The sequence below is a fragment of the Silurus meridionalis genome, chromosome 14 (genome assembly GCF_014805685.1).
Source record: "Silurus meridionalis isolate SWU-2019-XX chromosome 14, ASM1480568v1, whole genome shotgun sequence".
Lineage (NCBI taxonomy): Eukaryota > Metazoa > Chordata > Actinopteri > Siluriformes > Siluridae > Silurus > Silurus meridionalis.
In genome coordinates, this window is record NC_060897.1 from 2,239,811 (window position 1) to 2,267,450 (window position 27,640).

General features: G+C 38.0%; 1 protein-coding gene across 2 annotated transcripts; it reads right to left on the reverse strand.

Annotated features, from left to right (window-relative positions):
* Window positions 1-15,821: 15,821 nt before the first annotated feature.
* Window positions 15,822-25,030, reverse strand: LOC124396547 (Fc receptor-like protein 3). Of its 2 annotated transcripts, XM_046865653.1 has the most exons (7): window positions 24,897-25,030; window positions 24,566-24,704; window positions 23,672-23,701; window positions 20,658-20,933; window positions 17,010-17,312; window positions 16,783-16,914; window positions 15,822-16,167 (listed from the first exon to the last, which is right to left on the reverse strand). In XM_046865653.1, the coding sequence occupies exons 2-7, from the start codon at window positions 24,588-24,590 to the stop codon at window positions 16,103-16,105; spliced, it is 831 nt and encodes a 276-aa protein (XP_046721609.1). In that variant the 5' UTR covers window positions 24,591-24,704; window positions 24,897-25,030; the 3' UTR covers window positions 15,822-16,102. The 2 variants fall into 2 exon arrangements, 1 of the variants encoding a protein (XP_046721609.1); XR_006927792.1 differs by lacking the exons at window positions 20,658-20,933; window positions 23,672-23,701; window positions 24,566-24,704; window positions 24,897-25,030 and adding an exon at window positions 17,444-18,160.
* Between the last annotated feature and the right edge of the window lie 2,610 nt (window positions 25,031-27,640).

Consider the following 27,640-nt stretch of genomic DNA (forward strand, 5'->3'; position numbering starts at 1 on the left):
ATTTAACTGAACCTTTCTTCTTTTTTGCTTCTTAATAAAACAAATGATGACTGGAATTAAGCCGAGAAACAATCCTGCTGTCACTCCTGCTGTCACTGCTGCTCTCACTCCTGCTGTCATGTAGGGAGCCAGAGATGCTGAAAAAGATATTATCATCATCATAATCCTGTTTTTTTTTTTTTAAACTGCAGAATAGAAGATGGCAGAACTAGTTTATTCTTCGCTATCTTTCACAGTGGTGACCAGGAGCTTAGTGGAAGTGGAGGTGAAGGTACGTGAAGACACATTAACTTCATAAGTACAGCTGTAGTTTCCCTGATCGACAAAATTTGCCTCAGAAAACCTGAAGATGGCTTCAGCAGTGGAAGAGGGTTTAACAGCTAATTGAGATTTGAATTTTGATTGAGACTTTAAATGGAAGGAACCTCCTGTATACTGAGATTTAATGGAGCAGATAATGGAGAAGCTGTACCCCCTTGTCACCTCTGGTCCATCAGATCCCCAGTGGAAGGAATCGTTCACTGCACTAAAGGAAATATTGGGCTGCTCCAGGTTTACTACAAAACAACAAACAGGGTCAAATGTTGTCTGTTACCTGCAAAAAAACACTCAACGTCTACTTGTGGAAGAAGAGGTGAAAAGTTATTCAGGTAAAAAAGAAAAAGATTGGATGTATAAATTTTGCAGTTGCATGACAAGCTGTTATATTGTTGTTTATATTAAATTAAATAGAAATAAATTGGACACAATGATGTGAAGGTGGGGGGGAGGTCAAGTGTTAGCTGTGGACACAGAGTGGCTGAGCTGGTGGACCATGCAGAACACTGTCAAGTCAAGAAGATTTTATTGTCATTTCAACTATATATAGTTGACACAATACACTATGAAATTAGACAACGTTTCTCCAGAACCCTGTTGTCAAAGGTTTAGAGATTCCCCATTTGTTCTGTTAGTGGCAGTACATTGCAAAGTATCTTGTCTAGTTTATAGCATACAGCATAATCTGATCTTGACTCATCAGTTTCCTGCAGTGGATGTTTTTTTGTATACATAAATAATATTTTGCCAATTAAATGGATGTTGCAGGTAAGCACTGAATTTTCATGCCCAATCTGGACTTCCAACCTAGAGTTTCCCACAGTGGATGTTTTTAACCATCACCAGCCCCATTGCATTTTCCAACCGAGTGGTTCTGATTATGCAATGTTGTTTATTTTTTGTTTGCTGAAGTCAAAGCCTAATGATAGTAAATGGTTCACATTTATGCTTTTAAAGTTCTCTGGTGCAGCTTGTCAGTGGGTGGAGCTGCTGATATCCCAAGGTAATGTGGAGATTGGCACAGTGGCTTCATTTTAAATCAAATCAAATCAAATGGGTATGGGGAAAAAGAAAAGAAGCAGATAAATAAAGTATAAAAACTATATAAAATAAAATATAAGACTATAAGATATAAAGGATATATAAAAATATGTATGTGAAGCAAAGAGAAAAATGTGTATACAAAAAATTCTTATGGCAGTAGACAGTGAAACAGTAAACAATGTGTAACAAAGTGTAAACAATAGACAATTTTAGTGGTGGGTTGTCCGTGTGCAGTATGGTGTGGTGTAAGGGTCCGTAAGTGTCCGTGTGCAGTATGATGTGGTGTAAGGGTCCGTAAGTGTTCGTGTGCAGTATGATGTGTTGTATAGTGTTCATAAAGTGTCTGTGTGCGGTATGGTGTGGTGTAAAGGTCCATAAAGTGTCCGTGTGCGGTATGGTGTGATATAAAATAAATAAATATAAAGTGCACTTTGCTGTGCAAGTCCAGAGTTTAAAGTGTCGTTGTGCAAAATGTGATGTATGTACAGAGAAGTAGTGTGATGATGGAGAGAGTGGGCCAGTTTTTATCCTGGGTGTTTCCTGGTTTAAACACCGAATGGCCTGCGGGAAAAAAGCTCCTCCTCATTCTCTCTGTGTTCGCTTTCAGGGAGCAGAAGCGTTTCCCTGAATGCAAAAAAGAAAAGAGTCCCTTGTTGGGATGGCTGAGGTCCTTCACAATCTTCCTGGCTCTGGTCCTGCACCGCGTGCTGTAGATGTCCTGCAGGTCAGGGAGCTTGGTGTGGATGGTACGTTCAGCTGAACGCACCACCCTCTGGAGGGCTCGCCTGTCCTGCATGGTGCTGTTCCCAAACCAGGAAGTGATGCTACCCGTCAGGACGCTCTCAATGGTGCAGGTGTAGAAAGTCTTAAGCACCTGAGAGGGTAGTTTAAAGTCCCTTAAGCGTCTCAGATGGTACAGACGCTGCCGGGCCTTCTTCACCAGGGTGTTAGTGTGACAGGACCAAGACAGATCCTGTGTGATGTGAACACCCAAATATCGGAAACTGTCCACTCTTTCCACTGGAGTCCCGCAGATGTTTAGCAGGTGGTATGACCGCTCCCGCTTTGTGCTGAAGTCCACGATCAACTCCTTAGTCTTGCTGACGTTCAGGAGAAGGTTGTTCTTCTGGCACCATCTCTCCAGGTTTTTAACCTCCTGTATGTAGGCCGTCTCGTTGTTGCTGTTGATCAGGCCCACCACAACAGTGTCGTCAGCAAACTTGATGATGGTGGTGGAGTTGGAAGTGGCCACACAGTCATATGTGTACAGCGAGTACAGCAGGGGGCTCAGAACACAACCCTGGGGAGCTCCAGTGCTGAGGGTGAGGGTGGATGAGGTGTGTTTTCCCACCCGTATGGCTTGTGGTCTGTCTGTCAGGAAGTTGGAGATCCATTGACACAGCGGCTGGCTGAGTCCCAGGACCTCCAACTTAGAGGTGAGTGTGGAGGGAATTATGGTGTTAAACGCTGAACTGTAGTCCACAAACAACATCTTTGCATAATTCCCATTTCTTTGGTTCAGGTGGCTCATCGTGGTGTGGAGGAGTTGATCAATGGCGTCCTCAGTAGAGCGGTTCTGACGGTACGCAAACTGTAGTGGGTCCAGTGTGTCTGGTAGTGATGCAGTGATGAAGTCTCTGACCAGTCTCTCGAAGCACTTCATCACTACTGAGGTCAAAGCTACTGGGCGGTAGTCATTGAGGCAGGCAGGCTGGGGTTTCTTAGGGACAGGAACAATGGTGGACTGTTTAAAACGAGGGGACAACAGACTGTTCCAGGGAGAGGTTGAATATCTCAGTGAACACCGGTGCTAGCTGGTCAGTGCAGGCTTTCAGAACCCGACCTGTGATGCCATCTGGTCCTGCTGCCTTCCTGGTATTACTCTTTCTTGAATGCCCTCCTCACATCATGCTCTGAGATGGTGAACGTGTTTACCTCTCCGGCTCTCTCGGTGTGCACGCTGGTTGTGCCCCTAGCGCCACTAGCGTGGTTAGCTGCAGCCTCGAAACGAGCGTAAAAGGTGTTTAGCTCGTCTGCCAGGGAAGCGTCCGCATTCACCATTCTATAAGATGGTGTTTTATAGTCCGTTATTGTCCTTAGTCCCTGCCACAGGCTCCTAAAGCCACCTTGTTGGAACTGTGACTCTAGTTTCCTCCCGTAGCTCCGCTTTGCATCCTTCACCACTCTGCGAACACTGTAAGACGCAGCCTTGTACTCTTCCATGTCCCCCGTGGCGAGCCCCGTGTTGTTGGCAACGGAGCAGGATCTCAGAGCGTCGCGGATGGTTTTATCCACCCACGGCTTCTGGTTGGGAAACGTTCTGATAGTGGTTTTCTGCACTGTATCATACGCTAGTTTCCCGATGAATCCCACAACCGCTTCCGTAAACATGTTGACGTCATCAGAGCTATGCTGAAACATGTCCCAGTCTGCGTCATCCAAAGCGTCCTGCAGAGCGGCCACCGATTGGTCAGTCCAGCGCGCGACCTCCCTCTGAACCGGAGCTTCCTGTTTCAGCCTTTGTTTGTAAACAGGCATGAGGAAGATGGCGGCATGGTCCGATTTCCCAAACGATGGATGTGATTGTGCCTTGTAGCTGTTCTTGAATGTTGTATAGCAGTGGTCCAGTGTTCTTTCACCCCTGGTGGAGCAGGTGATATAAGAGTGCTGATAAAAGTTCGGGAGTGCACGCTTGAGGTTGGCACTGTTGAAATCTCCTACCACAATGAGTGCAGCGTCCCGATGCTGTGTTTGTGTGCGTTAGTGACTCATGTAAATCCCATACTGCAGGGATGTGTCCGCTTGAGGTGGAATATAAACGGCACTGACTATAACCGAGCTGAATTCCCGAGGTTGATAAAAGGGCCGACATTTGATGGTCAGTAGTTCCAGATTTGGTGTGCAGGAGTGTGAAAAAGCAACAATGCTCACGCTGTCGCACCAGTGGTTGTTCACCATCAGACACACTCCACCTCCTCTTGACTTCCCCGACTCCAGTGTTCTGTCCATGCGGTAAACCGAGAAAAACTCAGCCGGCTGAATGGCGTGGTCCGGTACCGCTGGGTTCAGAATGTCTCTCTGGAACTTGACCCTTGCCCTGAGGTCGTCGAGCTTGTTTTCCAGTGACTTGACATTGGCTAACAGGATACTAGGTAAGGGAGCGCGGTGTGCGCGTGCCCTCAGCCTGTTCCTAATGCCGGCTCGTTTCCCTTGCGGATGCCGGTACGGGTCGCGTCTTTTGTTCCTCCTCAGGATCTTGCTCGGCCAGCATGGGTCCGGGTTTAAAAACGGCGAAAGATGAGTGCATTGTACACCAATAGATATAAGATCTAATGATGTCCATCTTGTGTAGATGGAAGTGTAACTACTTAAATAAAAGTATAAAATAAACAAAAAAAGAGAATGTGTAGCCGGAGCAGTCGTGACGGCAGCCGACCTCACCGGCGCCATCTTGGAAAAAGATTTGTCAGTCTGTTTAGTGAGGTTTTAAGACAAGATGGACAGGGGTTCAAACTAATAGCTTTCTCAGAAAGGTTTAGCCTGTCTGATGAGCCTGCCACCCCATCCCAGTTGTTTTGGACAGCCAGCCTCCACTTCGAGCTATAGTCCGAGGCTGACAAGGCGCTTACCAAGCCTCACTTTAGGTTTCATTCTAGATCAAGGCAGATGGTGTGGCCTCTCAAGTTCCATTCCAGCCCGAGGTTGATTGGGCAGCCTCCAACGTTATGCTCCACACCAAGCTCCAGCCCGAAATTGGCAGGACAGCCTCCCACACCCTAAGGTTTGCATGCCAGCTCCAATTCCAATCCAAGGGCCCATAAGTTGGCCCATCCAGAACAGAGGGCTATGCAGAAGCCTCCAACCACGACCTGGCCATGCCAGGGAACAATAGCCTGGCCTCCCTCCACAATATACTAATGCAAGAGGCTGGCAGTGTGGTCTCCTTCGAACAACTTGTTCCCAAAGAGCCTTTTCCAACACCCTGATAAAAACAATGCTTGCTTCCAGAACAGGATCTAGAATAGACATGTGGCCCACATGAGCTGGACCACAAGGGAAGCTGCCAGCCTGTCAACCTGATAAATAAATAAGAGTCTGGGGCTCATTTCCCTTTCAGGAATGTCAATGTCAACAACGCTTTGGGAACGCTTCCGTGTTGTCCATGCTCTGAATCCGCATGTCGCTCCACTCCTCATGGTTCTGGCGCCACTTTTGGCACGCTAGTTCCTGGGGCTCGCAAATGGACCTCGCAGATGGCTTTGAGATGGGCTGTGTTTATGCTCTGAATCACATGTGTGCAATAGAAAGTGTGGTGTCACACGACCAGAAAGCTATAAAAAGTGCATGGCATGGCATACAAGCTTCTGTTTGTTCATAAGCTAAGCCTTTGTGTGGCTTGTCTGGGAGTGGAGCATGCGAAGTGTATTCTCAAGGGAGCCGACTGTACACATTTTGCTCACATGTCCAATAGGACGCTCCACTCCTTGCGGCTCTGGCCCCACACATTGCGGTTCTGGCCCAGCTCTCACTGAGGTGGAGCGGCACGCTAGTTCCTTGGGCTCGCTAATGGACCTTGCAGTTGTTTTTTTTTGTATTCTGACCACCTCTAGTCCCAACGCAGCGTTGTACTCCAACGTGATGGGACTGAAAAAACGTAGCTATGGGTCGATGCCCCGGGTTGAAGAGAAGCTGGCTAGCTCTCCCATCATCCATTAAGACCCCAACATTGCCCACTAAGCCCCTACATAACAATTGTGGTCTGAGATCCAAGCTAAAAAAAGGGGGTGTGGCAGATCCTGAAGCTGGCTGGTTATTATCAGATGTTTGTACCTAAATTTTTTAGACAGCACTAGCTGGTGTTGGGTAGGATTTGTTCCAGTGTATAGAGTAGTGCAAGCAGTGGTGGGCTGTCAGGACCAGCAAGGCCTTCTCTGCTGGCCTAAACACAAGCACCGTCAGAAGCACTGACCTACATTTACAACCTAAATTCTAATGTTTGTTTAATGAAATTGTATTAATTTATTCTCAACAGTTTATTCTTCATTTTGTAGCATACTTTCGGCTCCACCGCTTCCAGTACGTCTATGTGGATGTTAGATTTTTTTTGTCCAAACAGATTTCAGCCTCTATGTGCTGCCATGTCAATCTAATCTGCACATTTCCTTAAGAATCAGTAGTGCTGGCCAATGTACCTAAAACTATATTAGCAATGGTCCATTTCTTTGACCAATCAGATTTCAAATTCGCCTCACAGGATTGTATACAGAATAGCGTCATTTTTTTTGTCCTCTAATTGGTTGTTCAGAGGGTAACTGTTACAGCCAAGTTCGACTAGCAAAACACGTCTGTAGCGCTCTGAGTTAGACTTTTTTATACCCACAATGATGTTTGATTGATTTGGTTTCGGACATTCTTAAAAATCCATTTTCAAGAGAAGCTAGACATTGGCCAATCCAGAAGCTGGCTAGCTTGTCTCAGCCTGGGAAATGGTTTGTTTGTCACTTCCCGACCAGTGCCTACAAGCGGTACCACTGGCTTACAGCCTCTTAGGAGCATTGCAAATTTAGCTTTAGTAAAAATGGTATTTACCCTCCATATGCGAATCACAGTACCTCACTTTACATCACCCAGAAGATCACAGTAAAAAAAGACCAAGTAGAGCATCATCATTTTTTTTTGCGCCAATTCTATCTGATGTTAAGCTCTTTTTACCTTCTGCTTTGATCAGGTTTTTTTGGAGGGGCTGAAATGATGGTCTAAATAAATGCTATTTCAGAGCTAAGGTCATGTTCTGTCTGTACCCCAAGGTCTCCTCCACATCCGTTACATGCTGGGGCTCTACACAAGAAGAGTATTGAATTTTCTTCCTTGAAAATCAAAGAAAATTTTTGTGGTATCAGAGAAAAAAAATGGAAAAAATATATGCTGTTTTTGGATAAGTGGCTCAGGGTACTCTAACTCTGCTTCATCCCATTGTACCATCATTGATTAAAATGTATTTTTTATAATAGAAACAGCAAATTAATGAACAAATTTGTGTATTAGTCTCTTAAAAAAACAATTCAAGTAATGCTATATGAATCTTAAATGAACGTTTCTTAATGCAAGCAAGCAAACAAATCCGAATCGACAGACAAAATCCAAGCATAAAATAAGGTCAGACAATTGACAAACAACAATAGCGTTACAAGGGAAACAAAATGAGATCAAACAACTAAAAAATCTGAAACATGTAACAATGAACAGAAACAGCTCACTGACTGACCAATGATGAGATTGGGGAAAACAAACAAACGTAAAAAAAAGAGTACATTTGTGGCATTTGGCCTTCAGAGCAACTTTCAGAGCAACATTCAACATTCTGAGAGACATTCATCCAACTGAGAGGCTATGGGATTAACGGCCTTGCTCAGTAGTGGTAGCTTGGTGTGGCTGGAATTTTATCTCATGACCCTTGGATCCAAACCCCAAAGCTTTAAGCTACCATAACAATGAAATAAAAACAAGTGCACTAGTAATTCAATCTGATTTGCTTATCACAAGCTGCTATGTCACTGTCGGTGTGAGGGATTATAATCTCTGACACTTTGTAAATAATAGATTAGTACCAATTATTTGGACAGCAGATGAATGAATTGATCACATAATACTAAAAACTTTCTTTCGGCTTCTCCCATTAGGGGGCACCACAGCGGATCATCCACATGTTTGATTTGGCACATGTTTTACGCTGGATGCCCTTCCTAACGCAACCCTCCCCATTTATCCGGGCTTGCGACCGGCACTAAGAGTGGCTGGGGTTGGTTCCCTGACCGGGGATCAAACCCGGGCCGCAGCGGTGAGAGTGACGCATCCTAACCACTAGACCACCAGGGGACGAATTGATCACATAATACTGATTAGTATAAATCCTGCCTGCACTTACCAAAAGTAATGCTAATGGAGCTGCTCCTGGATGAAGTGGAGGATGTTTCCCTGTATGTGTAATCACAGGTGTACTCGCCCTGATGTGAAGCATCTACAGTCAGATTAAATGTTGTTGTAGACTCTGCAGTTTGGTTCTTTATTGATGTTCCAGTTTTATATAAACTGAAGTCTACAGAGATGCATGTTGAGCTGGGTGTGGTACAATTGAACTGTAGCAATTCTCCAGGTGAGACCACAGAGTTTGGGGAGATCTGAGTCAATGTAGGAGCCTGCATGTCTAATCATAAAGAAATATGTTTAATTTACTTACAATATATACTTATAATGGGTATTAGAATAAAAATAATAATAACTTACTTGAGCACACGACTCCAGCATCTTCATGGTGTCCACAGTTCTCTACTCCAAATCCTCTGTGTGAGCACTGATCTAAGTAGCTCTCAGTTCCATTACACTGAACATCATCCAGCCAGGTTGGTTCAGTTCCCTGACCAAAGCGAGCATTACGAGGAGCACTGACGGCTTTACCACATCCAAGCTGCCTACACACCACCTCTGCATCCTTTAAGTCCCAGTAATGATCACACACTGTTCCCCACTGGGCTTTGTGCTGGATCTCCACTCGACCACAACAGTTACTTGAACCATTCACCAGCCTGATCTGATTATGGACTGATTTATTATATTAAAAAGGGGATTATTAATGACTGATTTATGTGTCTTTCAGTTTGTTAATGAGCCATAAAGAGTAATAATTTTACAAAAATGCAAATAAGTTGTGGACACTTCAAATAGCTTATTTGTTACTGAGTACGTTTAAGAATATTGTATTTGTTCTGGCTAGTAAACAACCAGTTTGAATATCTGAAATCTATTCAAGGAGTCTCTGCTGAACAATTAGTCATGTGAAAAAGAAAGTACACTCTCTTTGAATTGTATTGTTTTATAATAATTTTATATAATAAAAATCATCTGGTCCTGATCAGGTTTTAGAATCGGGTAAATACAACCTCAGATGTGGTTTGTTCAGAATTGCCTTTTATTTTCTGTGCTTGCTGAGTTGTGTGAAAGCTTCAAATAGTTAATTTATAATAAGAGAAAATATATAAACATGAGCTCATAGTTTAGTGTTCTTGTAGTGCAGGAATTAATCTGCAACAGAAGTGCTGTAATTCACACTTTTATTCTTAGTGTATTGTGAGGCCACTTTATCTGGTAACATTTTTACCTTTTTTGGAAAATAATCAGTTGAAATATTCTAATAAATCAGCATGAGATTACTCCTATTTGATTTTAATAAGACTTTTAAATCAAATTGATTTAAAATGAAAAATACACTTACCAGCCGACAGTGACACACTAAGAGCACTGACTATAGAGAGAAAATAAAGAAGGTGTAAAACAGGGATGTGAAAATTTACAGTGGTTTTTTATTTTAATAGATTTTCAATTTCATAAATTTTTCTTTTTCCTCTCTCTGGTGGACAATTATACATTACATGAACTTCAGCTTTAATTTTAATAGAACTAATGTAATAATAATAATAATATTTTTTTAATTAAATATTTTATCTTGTGTTTTTTCCCCAATGTTTATTTTTTAACAAAAAATTATTGGTGATTTAACATTGATTGCAGGACTGCAACTGACTGTCTCGATTCTGATTGGTCACAATGTTCTAATTCCAGCTCTGATAGTAATGCAGCTGCAAATTCAATTCAATTCTTTTTTATAAGCGCTTTTAACAACAAACATTGTCTCAAAGCAGCTTCATGTGGTATATTCACAGGTTATATTAACACACTTATTTTACTGTCTTTATTATTTATATCATAACATATATTTGGTAAAATCTGAAGCTTATAAGAAATATACACCTTTATCTTCCTTGGTGAAAAATCTTAATTTTTTGGGAGTTTTATGTTTTTTTTTATGTTAAAATTTATTGAGATGTTTATCACGAGACATATATATCATGTTACTGGATGTGTCTCATATTCTGACCTGTTTCTGCAGGTGAAAAGACGACCAGATTTGACAGAAAATTTATTTTAACAACGATTAAAAGTTACTGTTTAACAGTTTATGAATTTCTCCCCAGTTTGGAATATTTCTTACTGCAATTTTTCAATCAAAAATTAAATCAGTTTCGGTATTTAACATAAAATAAGGTTAGGTTATTTACCAATGAGTCATTAGTTATTTTTTTACTGAATTGGAAATAATTATAAATACAGACATGCTCTATATTCCTACAGCATAGCGAGACATTGCAGGTAGAAATGATTTACTTCCACTTCCATATTCCACATTTTTAGACAAACTACATTTGTAATACGTCTCTTATGCTGTAGCATTAAAACTATTAAATTATGTCTGAATTTATGACATAATAGAAAGATATTTCTTTACAATCTTAAGAAATCATGGCTATATAATACACCTAAAATGTCAATAACGTTTTTAACCATTTAACCATTTTACTGAAAATCAGTTTTCTATGAAACTTTTCTACACTCTGAGTTTCAGAAGATTTGAAAAAGTATTTCTTCTTATTTAAACAGATATTCAACAGTTCCCAAAATTTTCATTATTGTTTTGGAAGTATGTAAGATTGTAAATAGTACTTTTAAAAAAAAATATTTTAAACTTACTATTTTTTTTTTTTCTTGAAATGGAGACTGTCCAAGACTTTCCCAAAAAAGTCCAAAAACTAGTAAGAAATACTCTTTTATCATACCAGCAAACGTTTCCCAAGGATTCACTGTGATATGTAATGTTTTAAAAAATAACCTTTCATTGTCTTACCTTAACTATACTGTTTGTTCTCTACACAAATAAAATGTGGAAATAAAATATTTACATTAGAAACTTGGAAAATGTATTAATAAATAATTTTGAATTTACCAAATATCAAAGTGAAATGAAGTCTCGGCATCCTGCTGGTTGAGAAGTTGTTCAGTTGGCGCTTTTTTCAGTATCACTGCTGCTGTTTTCTCACAGAGAAGCTAATGAGGTTATGAAGATAGTTTTTCCTGTGTATCTGAAGAGGTGGAGTTTTTGGTTTTTGGTTTTTGGTCTGCTTATGATAGATGATAAGTTTAAGACTGGTTTTGCTGCAACAGCCCAAAGCATCACTCAATAGTGAAACCCATTCAAGACCCCAGCGTGTGAAAAATCTTTACTTCTTCTTTTAAACTTCTCTTAGACATGACAAAAAAAAGAAAAAAGAAAACAAGCTGGTTTGGTCATTACAAAAATCTTCTCTGGAACTGTACTAGAGGGACTTTAATGCTTTCATATGGTATTCCTCAACTATTGGAACTGATGAAAGAGTAAAACTGTGGTGGTTTGTTGCAGCTTCCTTTCCATAGTATCTATCAAACTGAGCTCACTGGAAAATATATATTTCTTTTTACCTTTTCTTATTTTTCTTTAAATTATGTAAAATATATTTGATTCAGCAGGTGGAAGCCAATAGTAAGTGTGTCCTCATTATGGCAATTTCACAGGGCAGAGGTTGGATACTCTATGTTAGCTGATGACTGATTTAATTTTTTTTTTTTTTTTTTATAAATATATTAAATAGAATGAAATTGTAATGTACCGTTTGTACCACCAGTTTTACAGTTTGTCAGGTACCTGAAAACTTTAGCAAAACACAATATATCCATAAAGCTGCTCATGACAATGTTCATTCCTAAATGTCGCTAATGGACAATGTTGCTTATAATCAGGAAATGAACAGAAATGCTTTATACCAGGGGTCTGCATTCTTTGTGACCAAAAGAGCCACTTTGCCCCCTCTGCAACCAAATAATATTTGTCAGGAGCTGCAAAACATATTTTACCTTTAAATGAATATAACACAATTAGTTGTTTGATGAAGATGTAAGGTAGTTGCCTAGTTACGCCACTAGATGGCACTAGTGTGATCTCTATTTTATTTGGATGTTAGCAATTTATACTTTAAACCTGCCAAGACGTGTAAGTGTTACCTAGCAATGGAAGAGTGGCGTAGTGGAATTAATGCTCAGACATTTTAAAGAACGATTCTTTCATATATTCTCCGTCTGTGAACGACTTTATTATATCTTGTGTTGCCACAAAACTAGAAACTGTTGTTGAGTTTGGAGACTTTATTCACTGTATGAAGTTTAATTTGCTTTGCTTTCTGCAGAATTCTGAAATGGGTCTTTTCTGCTTATCTTCAGATTGGAACTTCTCAGCAAATGCTGTGTGCTTCATTTAGAAACGTCGTTCAATGTTTCTTTATTGGTTGTTTGACAATTTATCACCACAAAACCAACATGACAGCAATCAAGCTATGTGGGCAGTGGGAACTTTTTTTTTTTTTTTTTTTGTATCAATGTTTTCATCTAAGATTTGTCTTTATAATTAGATTGTGGTCTGGACCTCAATATCACTGGTCAAGGTTTGGGTAGTAGTCAGTTAGTATGGTATGGTCTGATTGACAAAATATGAAAACTTTATTATCAGTCACATCTGTTACCTCTAATGGCAAGAAAAGGGTTGTTACCTTGGAAACACTGTTCACTGTGTAGCAAAAATAAATAAATAAATAAATTATATATATATATATATATATATATATATATATATATATATATATATATATATATATATATATATATATATAAACTAGAAACTGTACTATACAGGAGGGGGCTAAAGAGCTGCATGCAGTGCCAAACCCCACTCTATACGGAAGTGAAGCTAGTACATGTGATCAAAAAAACACAATTAAGTGTGTCTAAGATTGAATGTTTAGTTTCAACTCCAAACCAATACTAAAAACAAAAATGAGTACATGACTGAAGTAAAGTTTTGCATGTCACTTTTAAACTTCTTACACTAAAATCGTCACACTTTATCTACATGCTGAACTGTGAAACAGCCAGCAGAAGTTGTTACTATCAGTGTTTCTATGACTGAACAATGTCGTTCATTGTTTAAATTATTCTGAAAATGAGGTCACAGCAAGGTCAAATGTCTGGAAAGATTAGCCTTTTTGTCAATGGAGACATTTTAGTAGACATCAACAGCATCAAATATCTGCCTTTCTTTATGATCAAGTCTTTGTTTATTTAGAAACAGCACTTAGCAAAATGTATACACTGAACATACGTCACATAATAAGTCCATGTGAGCAGAGAAGCAAATGCAGAACTTTATTATAAAACATATAATAAAGGGTCTATACTGTAATCCCCCCGGTTTGAATCTCGTGCCTCCGGTTTATCACGGAATTGCATTTGCCACATAACTAATTAGTTTGGCTGATTTTCCCGGTGACCAAAACACTTAAACCAATAATATAATTATTAATTTTAAAATAAAGTAAAATGTTAATACAATACAGTACAGTTAGAATAAAACTGAGCTTAAATAATGTGAATATTTTGCAAAAAACAAACACGAAATTGGAAAATGTGTACAAAGGGCGCCCTCTGGTGGTGTAGTGTCATATTCACTGTATCCGTGACAAACTGTAATACTTTGTTGTTGTTATTGTATTTTTTTGTTACAAGTTTAGGTTTAGCTTGTTGTGTCAGGATAATCTGTAGCACAGAATGATGAATCATAGATTAACTATTACTAACAACTACTGTTTGTTTTCTATACCTGCAAACAGTCATGATTTACAACTGAACTGAAGTCCTACTGTTTTGAAATCCCCTGCTGCACTCATGATGGATTGCAACTGGGAAAGTTTGTTGAACCTTTATTAAAATTTTTTAATGTTGACTTGTGTAGCGAGAGTCAGAGAGAGAGAGAGAGAGAGAGAGAGAGAGAGAGAGAGAGAGAGAGAAAGAAAGAAAGAAAGAAAGAAAGAAAGACTATGTGTTGGAGCAAGTGGAGCAAAGAGAGGAACAGGAAAAGATGGCTAATTCAGTTCAGGGAGGCCATGAAGGCAGTAGCATGGGAACTGGGTAGTTGTTAGGTGAGTCTTAATAGTTCCAGAGGGGAGCTTTGAGGGTGGCATCATCCTCTCTGTCACTGCTGCCTGTAATAAAAAGAGGAAAGCCTGCTTGCCATGCTGCTGCCACATCATCCTTTTATACTCTTTCCTCTTCTCTGAGAGGGTGAGAAACTGTTGCAGACATTATTATCATCCACCAGCCAAGCTTCATTTCTTCACCCAACCGCTCTTCCATGTGCTTGCCAGCTTTTCACAACAGGGATGCTAAACTGCCAATGTCTATTCAGCACCATGCAGGCAGTGTGCTGGGAAAATGCTCCCCCTAGTGCCAGTAATCTTACTTACTCTTTTCCAATTTAACAGCATTGCTTCTTTTACAAGTCAGGCAATAACAATATCTCATAATCAATTAATAAATATCACACAAAGTAGGAGGTGTTCACTCACCAGCTTTCATGTGACATTCTGAGCTTCTTCATATCAACAATATAGGTGTTCACGTCACACAGGACCTGTCTAGGTTCTGTCACATCCACACCCTGGTGAAGAAGACCGGCAGAGTCTGTACCATCTGAGATGCCTAAAGGACTTTCTACCCTCTCAGGTGTTAAAGATTTTCTGCACCTGCACTATCGAGAGCGTCCTGTCAGGTGGCATCACTTCCTGGTTCAGGAACAGCACCATGCAGGACAGACGAGCCCTCCAGAGGGTTCACTATTCATTATTATTTGCATTACTTGCACTATTTTTGATTTTTTGATTCTTAAACTTTTCATACTTTATACTTAATTTTATTTATTTTTACATTACTTTACTCTTTAATTTGTATCGTTTTATTGTATTTCTTTTCATGTTTACAAGTCAGACAGTCAATAAAAGCATTTCACTATATGTCATACTCTTTATAAATGTTTATGTGACAAATGAAATTTGAATTTGGATTTTAAAACTAGCCAAGACTCAAGAAAAACCTCAGCTAAGTAAATCCATAAAAACATAACAGTCACATACTATACAATCGGTGTAAAACAGAAAACTTTTGCAACATAAATTACCTTTAATGAACAACAATCATCCTCTTATGTCTATTAGGTTCTTACTGCAAGACAAATAAATTATGTTTAATCTGAGGCCCATTTAATGAAAAAATCACTCACTAAAAGAGCATGTGGATCACAAAATCAACACAAGTTTCCCATCGCCTATCTTTTCTAAATCATATTACAGAAAGTGTATTACATGATTTGAGAATGCAAAATTCACACATTCACTCTGCCAATCACACTGCCCTCTAGTGGATGAACAATAGTAATATTATGGCTCATACATGCATTTAATTAGAATCAGTTTATTGATGACAGCAGAGATTATTAAGTTTTTTTTATTACTTCTTAAGGCACGTAATGTAGCAAATATGAAAAGAAAATAAAACATCATTTGCAATTTTAAGCAAATTTTTACAAAAAGAACAACATTAGAAATATGAGCAATATGTGAGCAAGAGACTGATCACATTTTGCAAAATGAGAAAAGATCATACAGAGAATGGATTTAATTAACTATTAAATATCGCTTAATACAACATAAAAAAAAATCCAAGAAAGTCCTGCAGGTAAAAAAAAAGAAAATCTCTAGACTACGATTAGGTTATAGAAAAAATTTGTTTAAAGAAAAAATTAAATAAAATGATTGTTTAAAAGTTACACAAAAATGTCATGTAACACTTCCTGCACTGTGGATATTGGACACTACACTACACAGTGGGCATAAATGTCTGATTCCTCATAACCATTGCCATAATCAGCATCATTAATGTAGCCATTATACCCTGAATCTTCCTTTTTCTGGAAAAAGATTTCGGGTTTCTCTTAATCTGCTTCAGTCTCATCTGGATCAGTCTCTCCTTGTGGAATCTCATATGTGATTTTGGCACCTACAAATAGAAGTCAAAACAGATTTACAAGTCAATTTCAACTTAAATATTATGAGGAATAAATAATACTGTCCTTACCATGCAGTAAATAAATAATAAAATATAATAAATAATACGGAAAATCAAACCTTTACATTCTATATTTTATAGTTCTATTTATGCCTCAGCACTGCAACACCGATTTCAGTTTTTACTGATTATAAAGTGAAATAAAATCTGCATCCATTTTTTGGTAGTGGTTGTGCAAAATCTGCAACACAACAACTTCCTGTCTTCCTTTTTGTTCTCACTTATATTGTTGCAGCTATAAACAGTTGTTCTCTCACCAGTCTTTCTTTTTTTCTAGTTTGTCGTGTAACTCAGACATCGTCAAGTGTTTCTGCAAACTCATCTTCTGTGAGCAAGTGAATAGATGGATTTATATCTCTTTTAATAAGTTCTTACACTGGAGACTCCTTCCAGAAAAACTTAAACAAAACATAACCATGAACTTCGCAGAAACTTTCACCATGTCACCATTAAAACCATTTACATGGAGTGGCTGCATAACCCTAAAACCAAACATTATTTAAAAGGGTTATGATTTTATTATAAAATGAAATGTTTATAAGCCACCTTGCATATCTATCTTCTTATTTAGCATCCCCCTTCGTGATTTCTGCTTCTTGACAAAGTAAATGATGACCGGAACTAAGAGGAGAAGCAGTCCTACTGTCACTCCAACACCAATGTAAGGAGACTTGGATGCTGAGAGAGAAACCATCATCATCATCATCATCATCATCAAGCTTTTCAAAAATAAAAATGTAGAACAGAAAATGAAAGAGTTTATTTAACTCCACCTTTCACAGTGATGACAAGAAGCTCAGTGGAAGTGGAGGTGAAGGTACGTGAAGACACGCTCACTTCATAAGTGCAGCTGTAGTTTCCCTGATGGACAAAATCTGCCCAAGGAAACTGGAAGCTGGCTGAGTGGTCAAGAGCTGACTGAGTCATGATTGTACTAATGTCTGATCCACTGAACTTCAAGTGGAAGTGCCCTCCTGGATACTGAGATCTAGTGAAGCAAATGATGGAGAAGCTGTAGCCCCTTGTCACTTCTGGTCCACCAGCAGCACTGGAGATCTCAGGCTGCTGCAGTTTCACTACAAAACAAAAAGCAGGATCAAATTGGTCTAGAACTGGCAATAAATAGCTCAAAGACTGTACTGCATGTGAACAGTACATGCTCAGGTAAAGCTCTAACTATTTCCTGAATACTTCACTACTATCTTACCTACAGGAATTCTTCAGTGTTGCTGTGACCTGAATGATGACTCCAATGGCACCATAAAATAAGCCTCAAATCTGCTCAGATTCATGTGTAAATCTCTCACCATCTTAGACAGCACAGCTTGCTAAAAAAATGTTTTCTCACATCTATTAAGTCACACGAACCTCATAAACCACATTCAGATGTGCTAATGTAAAACCACCCATATGAGTTACCTGAACACAAAAAAAGTTCAGGATGAACTCAAGGCTACACAGGGGGCAGACAAGGCAAAGCAAAACTGGGGAAAAATTAAAGAGTGATCTTTATACTGAAGGCAGACTGGTTGGTCTGTTTTTGTATCCAATGCCTCAATTTGATATACTACTCTATATTCTATAGGCGTGGACTTGGTTTGGGTGGAAGTACAAGATATAAACTTGGGTTTGGGTCAAAATCAGGACCAGGGCTTGGAGCAAGTGGTCAAAAACAAGAATGCAGAAATATAAAATGAAAAGACCCCAAACTTTTCAGGCAACTTAACAGAAACTCAAAACAAAATAAAGTCATAAAAAGAGTCCCATCAAATTGAAAAGCAAAACCTTACAGGTTGGAATCCTATGAGAGCATTAGGAAAAAGAGCATACAAAAGAGGTTGGTTAGACAAACACAAACACAAAGCAAAAGCTGAGGCAGGAGGGGAAATGAAATATTCTGAGGGAAATTGATAACAGGTGAAAACACCAAATAATTAGTGACGGGCAAGAAACACACGGGCAACATGAAAGAAAAGACAGAAAAACAGAATCTTGACAAAAACAGGAGCCTAAGACCAAAAAGGTGGTGGACTGAGTTTGGCTGGTTATTATCAAAGCTTACGACCTAATTTTTTAATGTCCCTCGCCTACTGACTGACGTCAATATAAAGGATTGTCCAGATCTGGTCCAGTGTATAGAGCCATGTGAGGGCCTTCAGCCAGGTTGAAGTTTTTGGGTTTTTTTGTGGGGTCGGTGCTTGCTGATGTATTCACTTGACTTTTTTCTCCATGTGTTTGGCTATGAAGTGGGCAGTCATCAGCCTCTAAATCTACCTGTTGGGGTGCCTTTTCATAGTCCGTTTCCGATCATGCCCTGCTCTAATGCCTCCACCACCATGGTCACAGATGGTCCGGGCAGATTTTCTCTTACTAGGGGAGGGAGTCAGCTGCAAACCAGATGGCTTTAACAGCCTATGTTGAGTGGTGTGAGTAAGAAATTTCCCCACTGTGGGACGAATAAAGGTATATCTTAGGTACAGTTGTGTTCAAAATTATTCAACCCCCAATGCTGTTTTAGGGAATTTAGTGTACATTTGTAATTGTATTCAGAATGAAATCCTACAAGGACTTCTCAAAGAACCATATGCAACTAAAATGACATCAATTAGTTTTGTAATACAGTAGTAAATGTTTCTTTTGTGAATTCTTCATTGACATAATTATTCAACCCCTTAAAGACTACCACTCTGAAGAACAGAGGTTCAATGAAGTGTTTTCAATCAGGTATTGAAAACACCTGTGGATATCAGGGAGCAGCAATAAAGCCTAATAAGCACCAATTAGGCAGCTTTAAAATGACTGTGATACTCAGCTCCTTCTAGACATTTACTGTGTGGTTACAAACATGGTGAGGTCAAGAGAATGGTCCAGGAAGACAAGAGAACAGGTGATTACTCTTCACAGGAAGGGCAATGGCTATAAGAAGATTGCAAAGATGTTAAACATACCAAGAGACACCATAGGAAGCATCATTCGCAAATTCAAGGCAAAGGGCACTGTTGAAACGCTACCTGGTCGTGGCAGAAAGAAGATGCTGACTTCGACTGCTGTGCGCTACCTGAAGCGTAGAGTGGAGAAAAGTCCCCGTGTGACTGCTGAGGAACTGAGAAAAGATTTGTCAGATGTGGGTACTGAAGTTTCTGCTCAGACAATACGGCGCACCCTGCGTAATGAAGGCCTCCATGCCAGAACTCCCAGGCGCACCCCTTGCTGTCCCCAAAGAATAAGAAGAGTCGACTGCAGTATGCCAAAAGTCATGTGGACAAACCACAGAAGTTTTGGGATAGTGTTCTGTGGACTGATGAAACAAAATTAGAACTGTTTGGGCCCATGGATCAACGCTATGTTTGGAGGAGGAAGAACAAGGCCTATGAAGAAAAGAACACCTTGCCTACTGTGAAGCATGGCGGGGGGTCAATCATGCTTTGGGGCTGTTTTGCTTTTGCAGGTACTGGAAGCTTCAGCGTGTGCAAGGTACCATGAATTCTCTTCAGTACCAGGAGATATTGGATGACAATGTGATGCAGTCCGTCACAAACCTGAGGCTTGGAAGGCGTTGGACCTTTCAACAGGACAATGATCCCAAGCATACCTCCAAGTCCACTAGAGCATGGTTGCAGATTAAAGGCTGGAACATTTTGAAGTGGCCATCGCAGTCACCAGACTTAAATCCGATTGAGAACCTCTGGTGGGACTTAAAGAAAGCAGTTGCAGTGCGCAAGCCTAAGAATGTGACTGAACTGGAGGCTTTTGCCCATGATGAATGGGCGAAGATACCCGTAGATCGCTGCAAGACACTTGTGTCAAGCTATGCTTCACGTTTAAAAGCTGTTATAACTGTAAAAGGATGTTGTACTAAGTACTAAGATTGAATGTCACTTGGGGGTTGAATAAAACTGATAATGATGTGAGCTCAGAAAAGACATTTGTGGTTATTTCATTATAAATGTTATGTTATATTTGTCTGACCTACACGTGCCTCTTTGATTTAATTGTAAGCAGGATGACTGAATGATCATAATCAATGTCAAACCGACCAAAACAATCAATTTCAGTGGGGGTTGAATAATTTTGAACACAACTGTATATATCTTAAGGTGTAGTCAAGTCAACTGAGAGTGATGAGAGTGGATGAGCTGGTTGATCATGCAGCACACACAAACACACTGCACACACTTGATGAAATGAACAATGTGAGTCTTTGAGGGACTAGTTTATGTTCAGAGTTATGAGTTATTTAGTTTTGAACGTGTTCTAGATCAGCGCTTAGTAAAAGTTATGGTAGTGTTCCTTGGACTCTACCACTCCATGGTTCTACACATTTTAAATAAACCATAGACTATTACTGTATATTATTTGGGCAGTATAAACGATTCATTCCTTACATAGCAGTACCCAATATAACCTCCATCTGCACTTACCCACAGTAATGTTAATGGAGTTGCTCCAGGATGATTGGTTACTTTCCCTGTATGTGTAATCACAGGTGTACTCGCCCTGATGTGAGGCTTCTACAGTCAGATTAAATGTTGCTGTAGACTCTGCAGTTTGATTCTTTATTGATTTTACATTTTTATATAAACTGAAGTCTACAGAGATGACTGTTGTGTTGGGTGTGGAACATCTGAACTGAAGGACTTCTCCAGGTGAGACCACAGAGTTTGGTGAGATCAGAGTCAATGTGGGAGTCTGCAAATCTTATAATAAACAAATATATTTTAGAATTTAATAAATAAAAGTATAAATCTCTCTTCAAAAGAGAGACTCATTTGAACAATACAAACCAAGTGAGACATTCACATTAATAACTGAAAAATCTATTGAAATGGAATAAATGAATTAGATTAAAGAAGAAGAAGTTCATCATAGTAGACTAAAAGATATTAAAGATTTCTACCACAGAACTGTTTATTTTTACTGTTCATTCATACATTTTTAGTAACAGCTTTACAGATATATACCTATTCTTATAAAGAACATACAAAGGTAATTGTGATAGAGAGGTTTTCTGTAGAACAAAGAGTCATTTATGCTCTATCATCTCTGTTACTTCTATAAAATATATAATTATAAGAGGAGATTTACATATGTTCTGCAACAGTAAATGTGAGCATAATTAATAAAATGTACAATATGATGTACAATTACTTTCAACTAATTGTAGAAATTAAATATATTTTAATTGTTACTGGATAAAAGAAAAAAGTACACTTCATGAAAATATTCCAATAACAAGCCCCTAAGTAACATTAGATTTGATCTACGTAAGCCTTGTTTCTAAACTACAAGAGGATATTGTTAGTAATATGTGATAAAAAGCTCAATATTTCTGGACTATTAGAGCCACTACAAAGAGAGTAAAAGAGAAAAGAAAAGGATAATAAAAATAGAATTTATTTTAGAAAAAGTATGACGAACATATCAAATTAAGAATTGAATATTATAAATATTAAGAAAATTCCTACGAAAATTATTAATAATAAGAATACAATATGAAAACTGTTTTTAAGCAGTATAAAACAAACAAATGAGCATATTTCAAAAAATAATATTGTAATCTAATTGACATTTACCTAATTTAATAAGGTGGCAGCAAAATAAGTGCACTAGTCTTTTTAACAAATGTCAACCAATGAGATAAATAGATCATAATATACTGTAAGTTTTCTGTACCTAAGCAAGTAACACCAGCATCTTCACCATGGCCACAGTTGTGTGTCCCAAATCCATTATGAGGGCATTGTGTGATGTCACTTTCACTTCCAGAACACTGAACATCATCCAGCAATATTGGGTCACTTCCCTGACCAAAGTGGGCACTTTGATGAGCACTGACAACTTTACCACATCCAAGTTGTCTACACACCACATGTGCATCATTCAGATCCCAGCTATCATCACACACTGTTCCCCACTGGTTATTATAATAGATTTCCACTCTACCAGAGCAGGAGTTACTGCCACCAGCGAGTCGTATGTTAGCGCCATCTAATACAAACAGCAAAATGCATGTTAATATTAGTTTGTTGTAAAGAATTTCATTACAACATTGCAATATTACTGCATTTTACTAGAATACTACTTTATTAAATAGTATATATAATAGGGGTGTAACGGTGCACAATATTTGCGGTTCGGTTTTAATTCATGGTTCGGTTAAATTTTGGTACAGTTTGGGGGAAGAAAATTGCTTTTCTTTTTTTTTTTTACGGAGTTTATTATTAATATACATTTCTGAAAATAAACAGTTTTTAAAACTATTTTAAATAGGATACTTGCTTGGTTAAAAAATATATAAAATAATATTTTATACAAATAAAATGTATACAAATATAATAAATCAAATTAATGAAATACACCTTATTATATTGTTTGAATTATGCAAACGATTAAATTGTCACAAATTTTTTTGATTTAAAATTAAAGAAATTAAAAAGGTAATTAAATAGATTGGATTTGTTGGACCCCATTTGGGTAATACAGATATGTGTATATAAGAGTGTGTGTGTTTTACATTTAATATAAAATTTTGTAAAGATATGATTTACTTAATTGTTCTACTTAGTTTAGCAGACTTTAACAAATGTCTTCTTTCCTTCCGTCCTTCATTTATTTACTCCCTCAATATGTGGCGTCAGCGTCGGCCATAGATTTTGAGCATGTGCAAAACTAAATATATTGTTCTTTTACTGTGAGTAGCCACAGAGACACTGCGCTAAGTTTAGTACATTTTTATACCCCTGGTAGTGTTGTGTATGGTTTTAAAGTATAATAATAATAAAAAAAAAAAAGGGTGACAGTGTGCTCAAAGTGCGATGGGGAGACTAAACAAACTTGCCACTTAATTTAAATACAACTTGTCCATCACCACTGCAAACAGGAAAGGGCTTAGAGCCGATCTTTTATGCAGATAATAATGTTTAAACCTAAGCATAAAAACTCACAGAAGCATATTTTAAAAATTAAAATGAAAAAATGACAGGAGTGGTCCCCTTAAACATCAGCACATCATTTTATGATTTGTGGCATTTGGCAGATGCAATTATCCCTAGCAACTTACAATTATTCAATTTATACTACTGAAAAAGAGATTTGTTTTCCATTTGTTTTTATGTTTTAAAAAAAAAAAAGCTATAATTCCTCTCAGAGTTTTAGGCTGATGGTATTCTAAGCAACCAGTGTTGATTTATACATTGATAAGAACTTTAAAGCACTTTTGTAAATTGTCTGGTTAAAGGCATCTGCCCTAAATGTAAATTTCGGAGATCCAGAATCTTAACCTTTTATACCACTGCCTCTATAGGCTTCAAGCTATCGCATGATTGAAAAGCACAAAGGCTTTAGCAGTGCTGATGTGGCCTGGGCAGACCTGGAGTTTGAAGCCCCTGATCCAGAGGATAAATCAAATTTATTCAAATGAAAAACACACACTTACCAGCCAGCAGTGAAACTGTAAGGACACTGACTATAGAAAGAAAATAAAGAGAAACTAGTTCATTAATCCAGTAAAACCAGTGTAAAAAACTCAAATCTGTAATTTAGATAATAATCTGTTATGAACCTAAAACATAAACTTCAGCTATATTTGAATAATAAAACAATATGGTAATTTCAACGTCTGTATTTCTAGTAACAGAAATAAAACCGATGATTGATAATAGCTCTGTGTTTTTACTACAGTACACAATGCTGTTTAAACTAGGTATTTGTTAAATTTGTTTATTGTTGTGTTTTTGCATGTAAGTGATTGTCATCTCCGATAAATATTGGCACCCTTTATTGTTGTTTCTATCGTAACAGATCTTTAGCAAAGTGCGAGGCTAAGAAAGATAAACCATTGTGTCTTTTGTCCCATTATGAGTTCGCTAGATGTCGTATTTTTAGCTGTACCTGCCTAGCGAAGAGTTTCCTAAAAAAAAAAAAATAATTTATATATTATATATATATAAAACAGGTTATGTTTCTCAGTCTGGACTGCAAGAAGTGTAACAATCTGGGCAAATCTCACACACAGAACAAAGATTCTAACATAAACCAAAATGTAATTTATACATTTTAAATAGTATTTTAATTTAAGAATTGGTTCATTAAAAGCGTGTACCTATTCTTACTTAGATATTATTTCATCAATTCCCAAAATATTGATCATTATTGTATTGGAATGATGATTTTTCTTATGTAAGAGTAAAAATGAAGAGTCATTGTGATTGATGTATTGCTTTAAAGAATAACCCTGCATAGTCTCACTTTCACTACACACACTCATATAAGATGAGGAAATTAAATTATATTATGTACAGGCCAAATGTACTGATAAAAATCTATTTACCAAACATGAAAGAAAGTCTGAGCATCCTGGTCCTTGAAGCGTCGCTCAGTTTGGTGGTAATTCCAGTGCTTGCTGCTGATGTTTCCTAACAGTGAAGCTTATGAGGACATGACGGCTGATGATCTTTTGTCCAATGAATCTGAATAGGTGGAGTTTCTTTTTTAGCCAGTAACAGTACAAAGCACACTTATTAACAAAACATATTCAAATCTGAATTTGGAATGGGAAAAATAAGTAAGATATCAGGTCATGACAGGACACCAGAATGACTTCTCTGGAACTGTACTAGAGAGATAAACACTAATGTACACCTTTCTACTAAAATACATACCCTCAATTGCTGTTTTCAAAATCTCCCATAGCTGTTCAATTATGTTAAATCATTTGTGTTGAGAGTAAAAGCAATAACATCAATTTCTCTGGACCAAATCTCTTATATTATTGAAATCGTTTCAATAGTGTTGTCTTGGTTGTTTTGTGTGTGTGTTCGTAGGGGAGAGTATTTTTTAGAAGATTTTCATTCAAATGTTTAATTGTGTGGAAAAAAAAACAAGCACATATATGCCACAAAACAATTTTTACTCAACAATCCAAACTTCTGGCTGTAAAAAACATGGAATCACACAAATCTGAGGAAAATGATATGGAATCACCATGCACTTTGCATTTCTAAAACAAACACCTGTATCTGATCACAACTGCTAATTAGTCTGCAGTTAAAAAAGAGTGCTTGCACACATTAGTCATGTGTTGAACCAAGATGATTGACATAACTCATGGCTCCAACACGAGAGATGTCAGTTGAAACAAAGGAGAGGATTATCAAACTTCTCGAAGAAGGTAAATCTTCACGGAATGTTGCAAAAGATGTTGGTTGTTCCCAGTCAGCTGTGTCTAAAATCTGGACCAAGTACAAATCAAATGGAAAGGTTGTAAAAGGGAAGCGTACTGGTAGACCAAGAAAGACATCAAAGCACCAAGACAGAAAACTTAAAGCAATATGCCTTGAAAACAGAAAATGCACAACAAAACAAATGAGGAACAAATGGGCAGAAATTGGAGTCAATGTCTGTAGGAAATCGCCTAAAAGTAATGGGATTTACATACAGAAAAGTCAAACGAAAACCATCATTAACATCTAAACAGAAAAAAACAAGGTTTCAGTGGGCTAAAGAAAGACAATCTTGGGCTGTGGATGACTGGATTGGGCAGGGTGATGATGCTGGAACTTTTGTTTGGTGCCATTCCAATAAAATTTATAAAGACAACTGCCTGAAGAAAACATGCAAATTGCCACAATCATTAATGATATGGGGTTGTGTGTCAGGTAAAGGTATGGAAGAGATGACAGTCATTACATCTTCTATAAATGCACAAGTTCATGTTGAGATTTTGGACACTTTTCTTATTCCATCAATTGAAAGGATGTTTGGTGATGGTAGCATCATTTTTCAGGATGATAATGCATCGTGCCATAGGGCAAAATCTGTGAAAACATTCCTATAGGAAAGACATATAATGTCAATGGCATGGCCTGCAAATAGTCCAGACCTCAATCCAATTGAAAATCTGTGGTGGAAATTAAAGAAAATGGTCCACGACAAGGCTCCAACCTGCAAGGCTGATCTGGCAACTGCAATAAGACAAAGCTGGAGACAGATTGATTAAGTATACTGTTTGTCATTAGTTAAATCCATGCCTCAGAGAATTCAAGCTGTTATAATAGCCAGAGGTGGTGCAACAAAGTACTAGTAGTGTTTTTATTTGGTGATTCCATATCATTTTCCTCAGATTTATGTGATTCCATATCTTTTTCCTCTGTTTGAGCTGTAAAAACAGTTGTAATTGACTATAGTTATCTTTCTTAGTTATCAGCCAGAAGTTTGGATTGTTGAGTGAAAATTGTTTTGTGGCATATATGTGCTTGTTTTTTTTTCACACAGTTAAACATTTGAATGAACATCTTCTGAGAGGGGTTATTCCATACTTTTCTGCCAGCGGTTGTACTCACAATCAAGACACATTTTTAACCAAGTTTTGCAAGGATTTTTGAAAACTTCATGTAGAAGCACAGCTGTGACCATACAAAAAAACCCAGACCACATCTCGTGCAAAAGGCTGCAATAAAAGCAGTTTTAAGTCATACAAATTCATTCCATGTAAAACAATCTACACTGTAAATATGCTATTAATGTTCTTCTCCATAACATGGTCAAACATTTCAAATTAAGCTGTTTAAAAAAACTGAATGATTTCAATGTGCACAGAAACACAGACGAAAACATGAGTCTTTACAAAAGATCATTTTTATCATTCAGTTCATGATACAAACAACAATATTTTTGCGTTTGAATGTGTAAAACACATTAAGAACAAAACATAAGTGATCAAAAACAACATGCCAGTTTGGGGCTCAAGAAAATTAGAAATGACAAAAAAGTCCAAGAACACAACAATAGAAAACAAAATACAAAAATTCCCGATTCCAGATTTACAAAAAGGCAGAGCAAATGAAAGTCAACAATTAAAAATGGAAAAAAACAAAAGTCCTCATGAACTCAGAAGATGAGGCAAAAAGCACTCAAAACTAATTCTTCAGAAGAAAAACGAAGCAAACAGAAAAGTCCTGAAATAAAACAACTTTAGAAAATGGATCAAACAACCTCAACTCACAAGAAAGAAACAAAAGGGTAAATTAAATATACAAAGGCTAATTAGCCACAGCTGAAAACAATAAAAACCAATGAAGGACATAAAAAAAAACAATGGCACCATTTGGTGGGGAAAAACAGGGAAATACAATTTAAGAAATATTTTTTTATAAAAATGATAGAAACCTAAACAGGAACCCCTAAATCTTGACCGAGTCCCCCCATGTAATGCAGGGCTCTCAAGCCTCAAATCCCCTCAAAAGTTTTCAACCACTCATTCAGCAAATCTTTTTTCAAGTCTCTGAGCCCTGCTAAGGATGCCACCCAGTCTCCATGCGCTACCAAAAGCACAATCCAGCCTCTGTGCCTTGCTGGGGTGCCACCCAGCCTTCCTGACCTTGGCGAGAGCAACACTTGGCTTTCA

Bases quoted from the DNA above. Each gene is read 5' to 3' on its own strand.
- LOC124396547 (XM_046865653.1), bottom strand. From the start codon at position 24,590: ATGCTCAGACTTTCTTTCATGTTTG. The intron at 20,934-23,671 runs GTAAGTGTGTGT...GTTTATTATAAG, and splicing joins TACAGTTTCACTGCTGGCTG to ATTTGCAGACTCCCACATTG. The intron at 16,168-16,782 runs GTGGCTTATAAA...TTCTATTTGTAG, and splicing joins TAAGAAGATAGATATGCAAG to GTGCCAAAATCACATATGAG.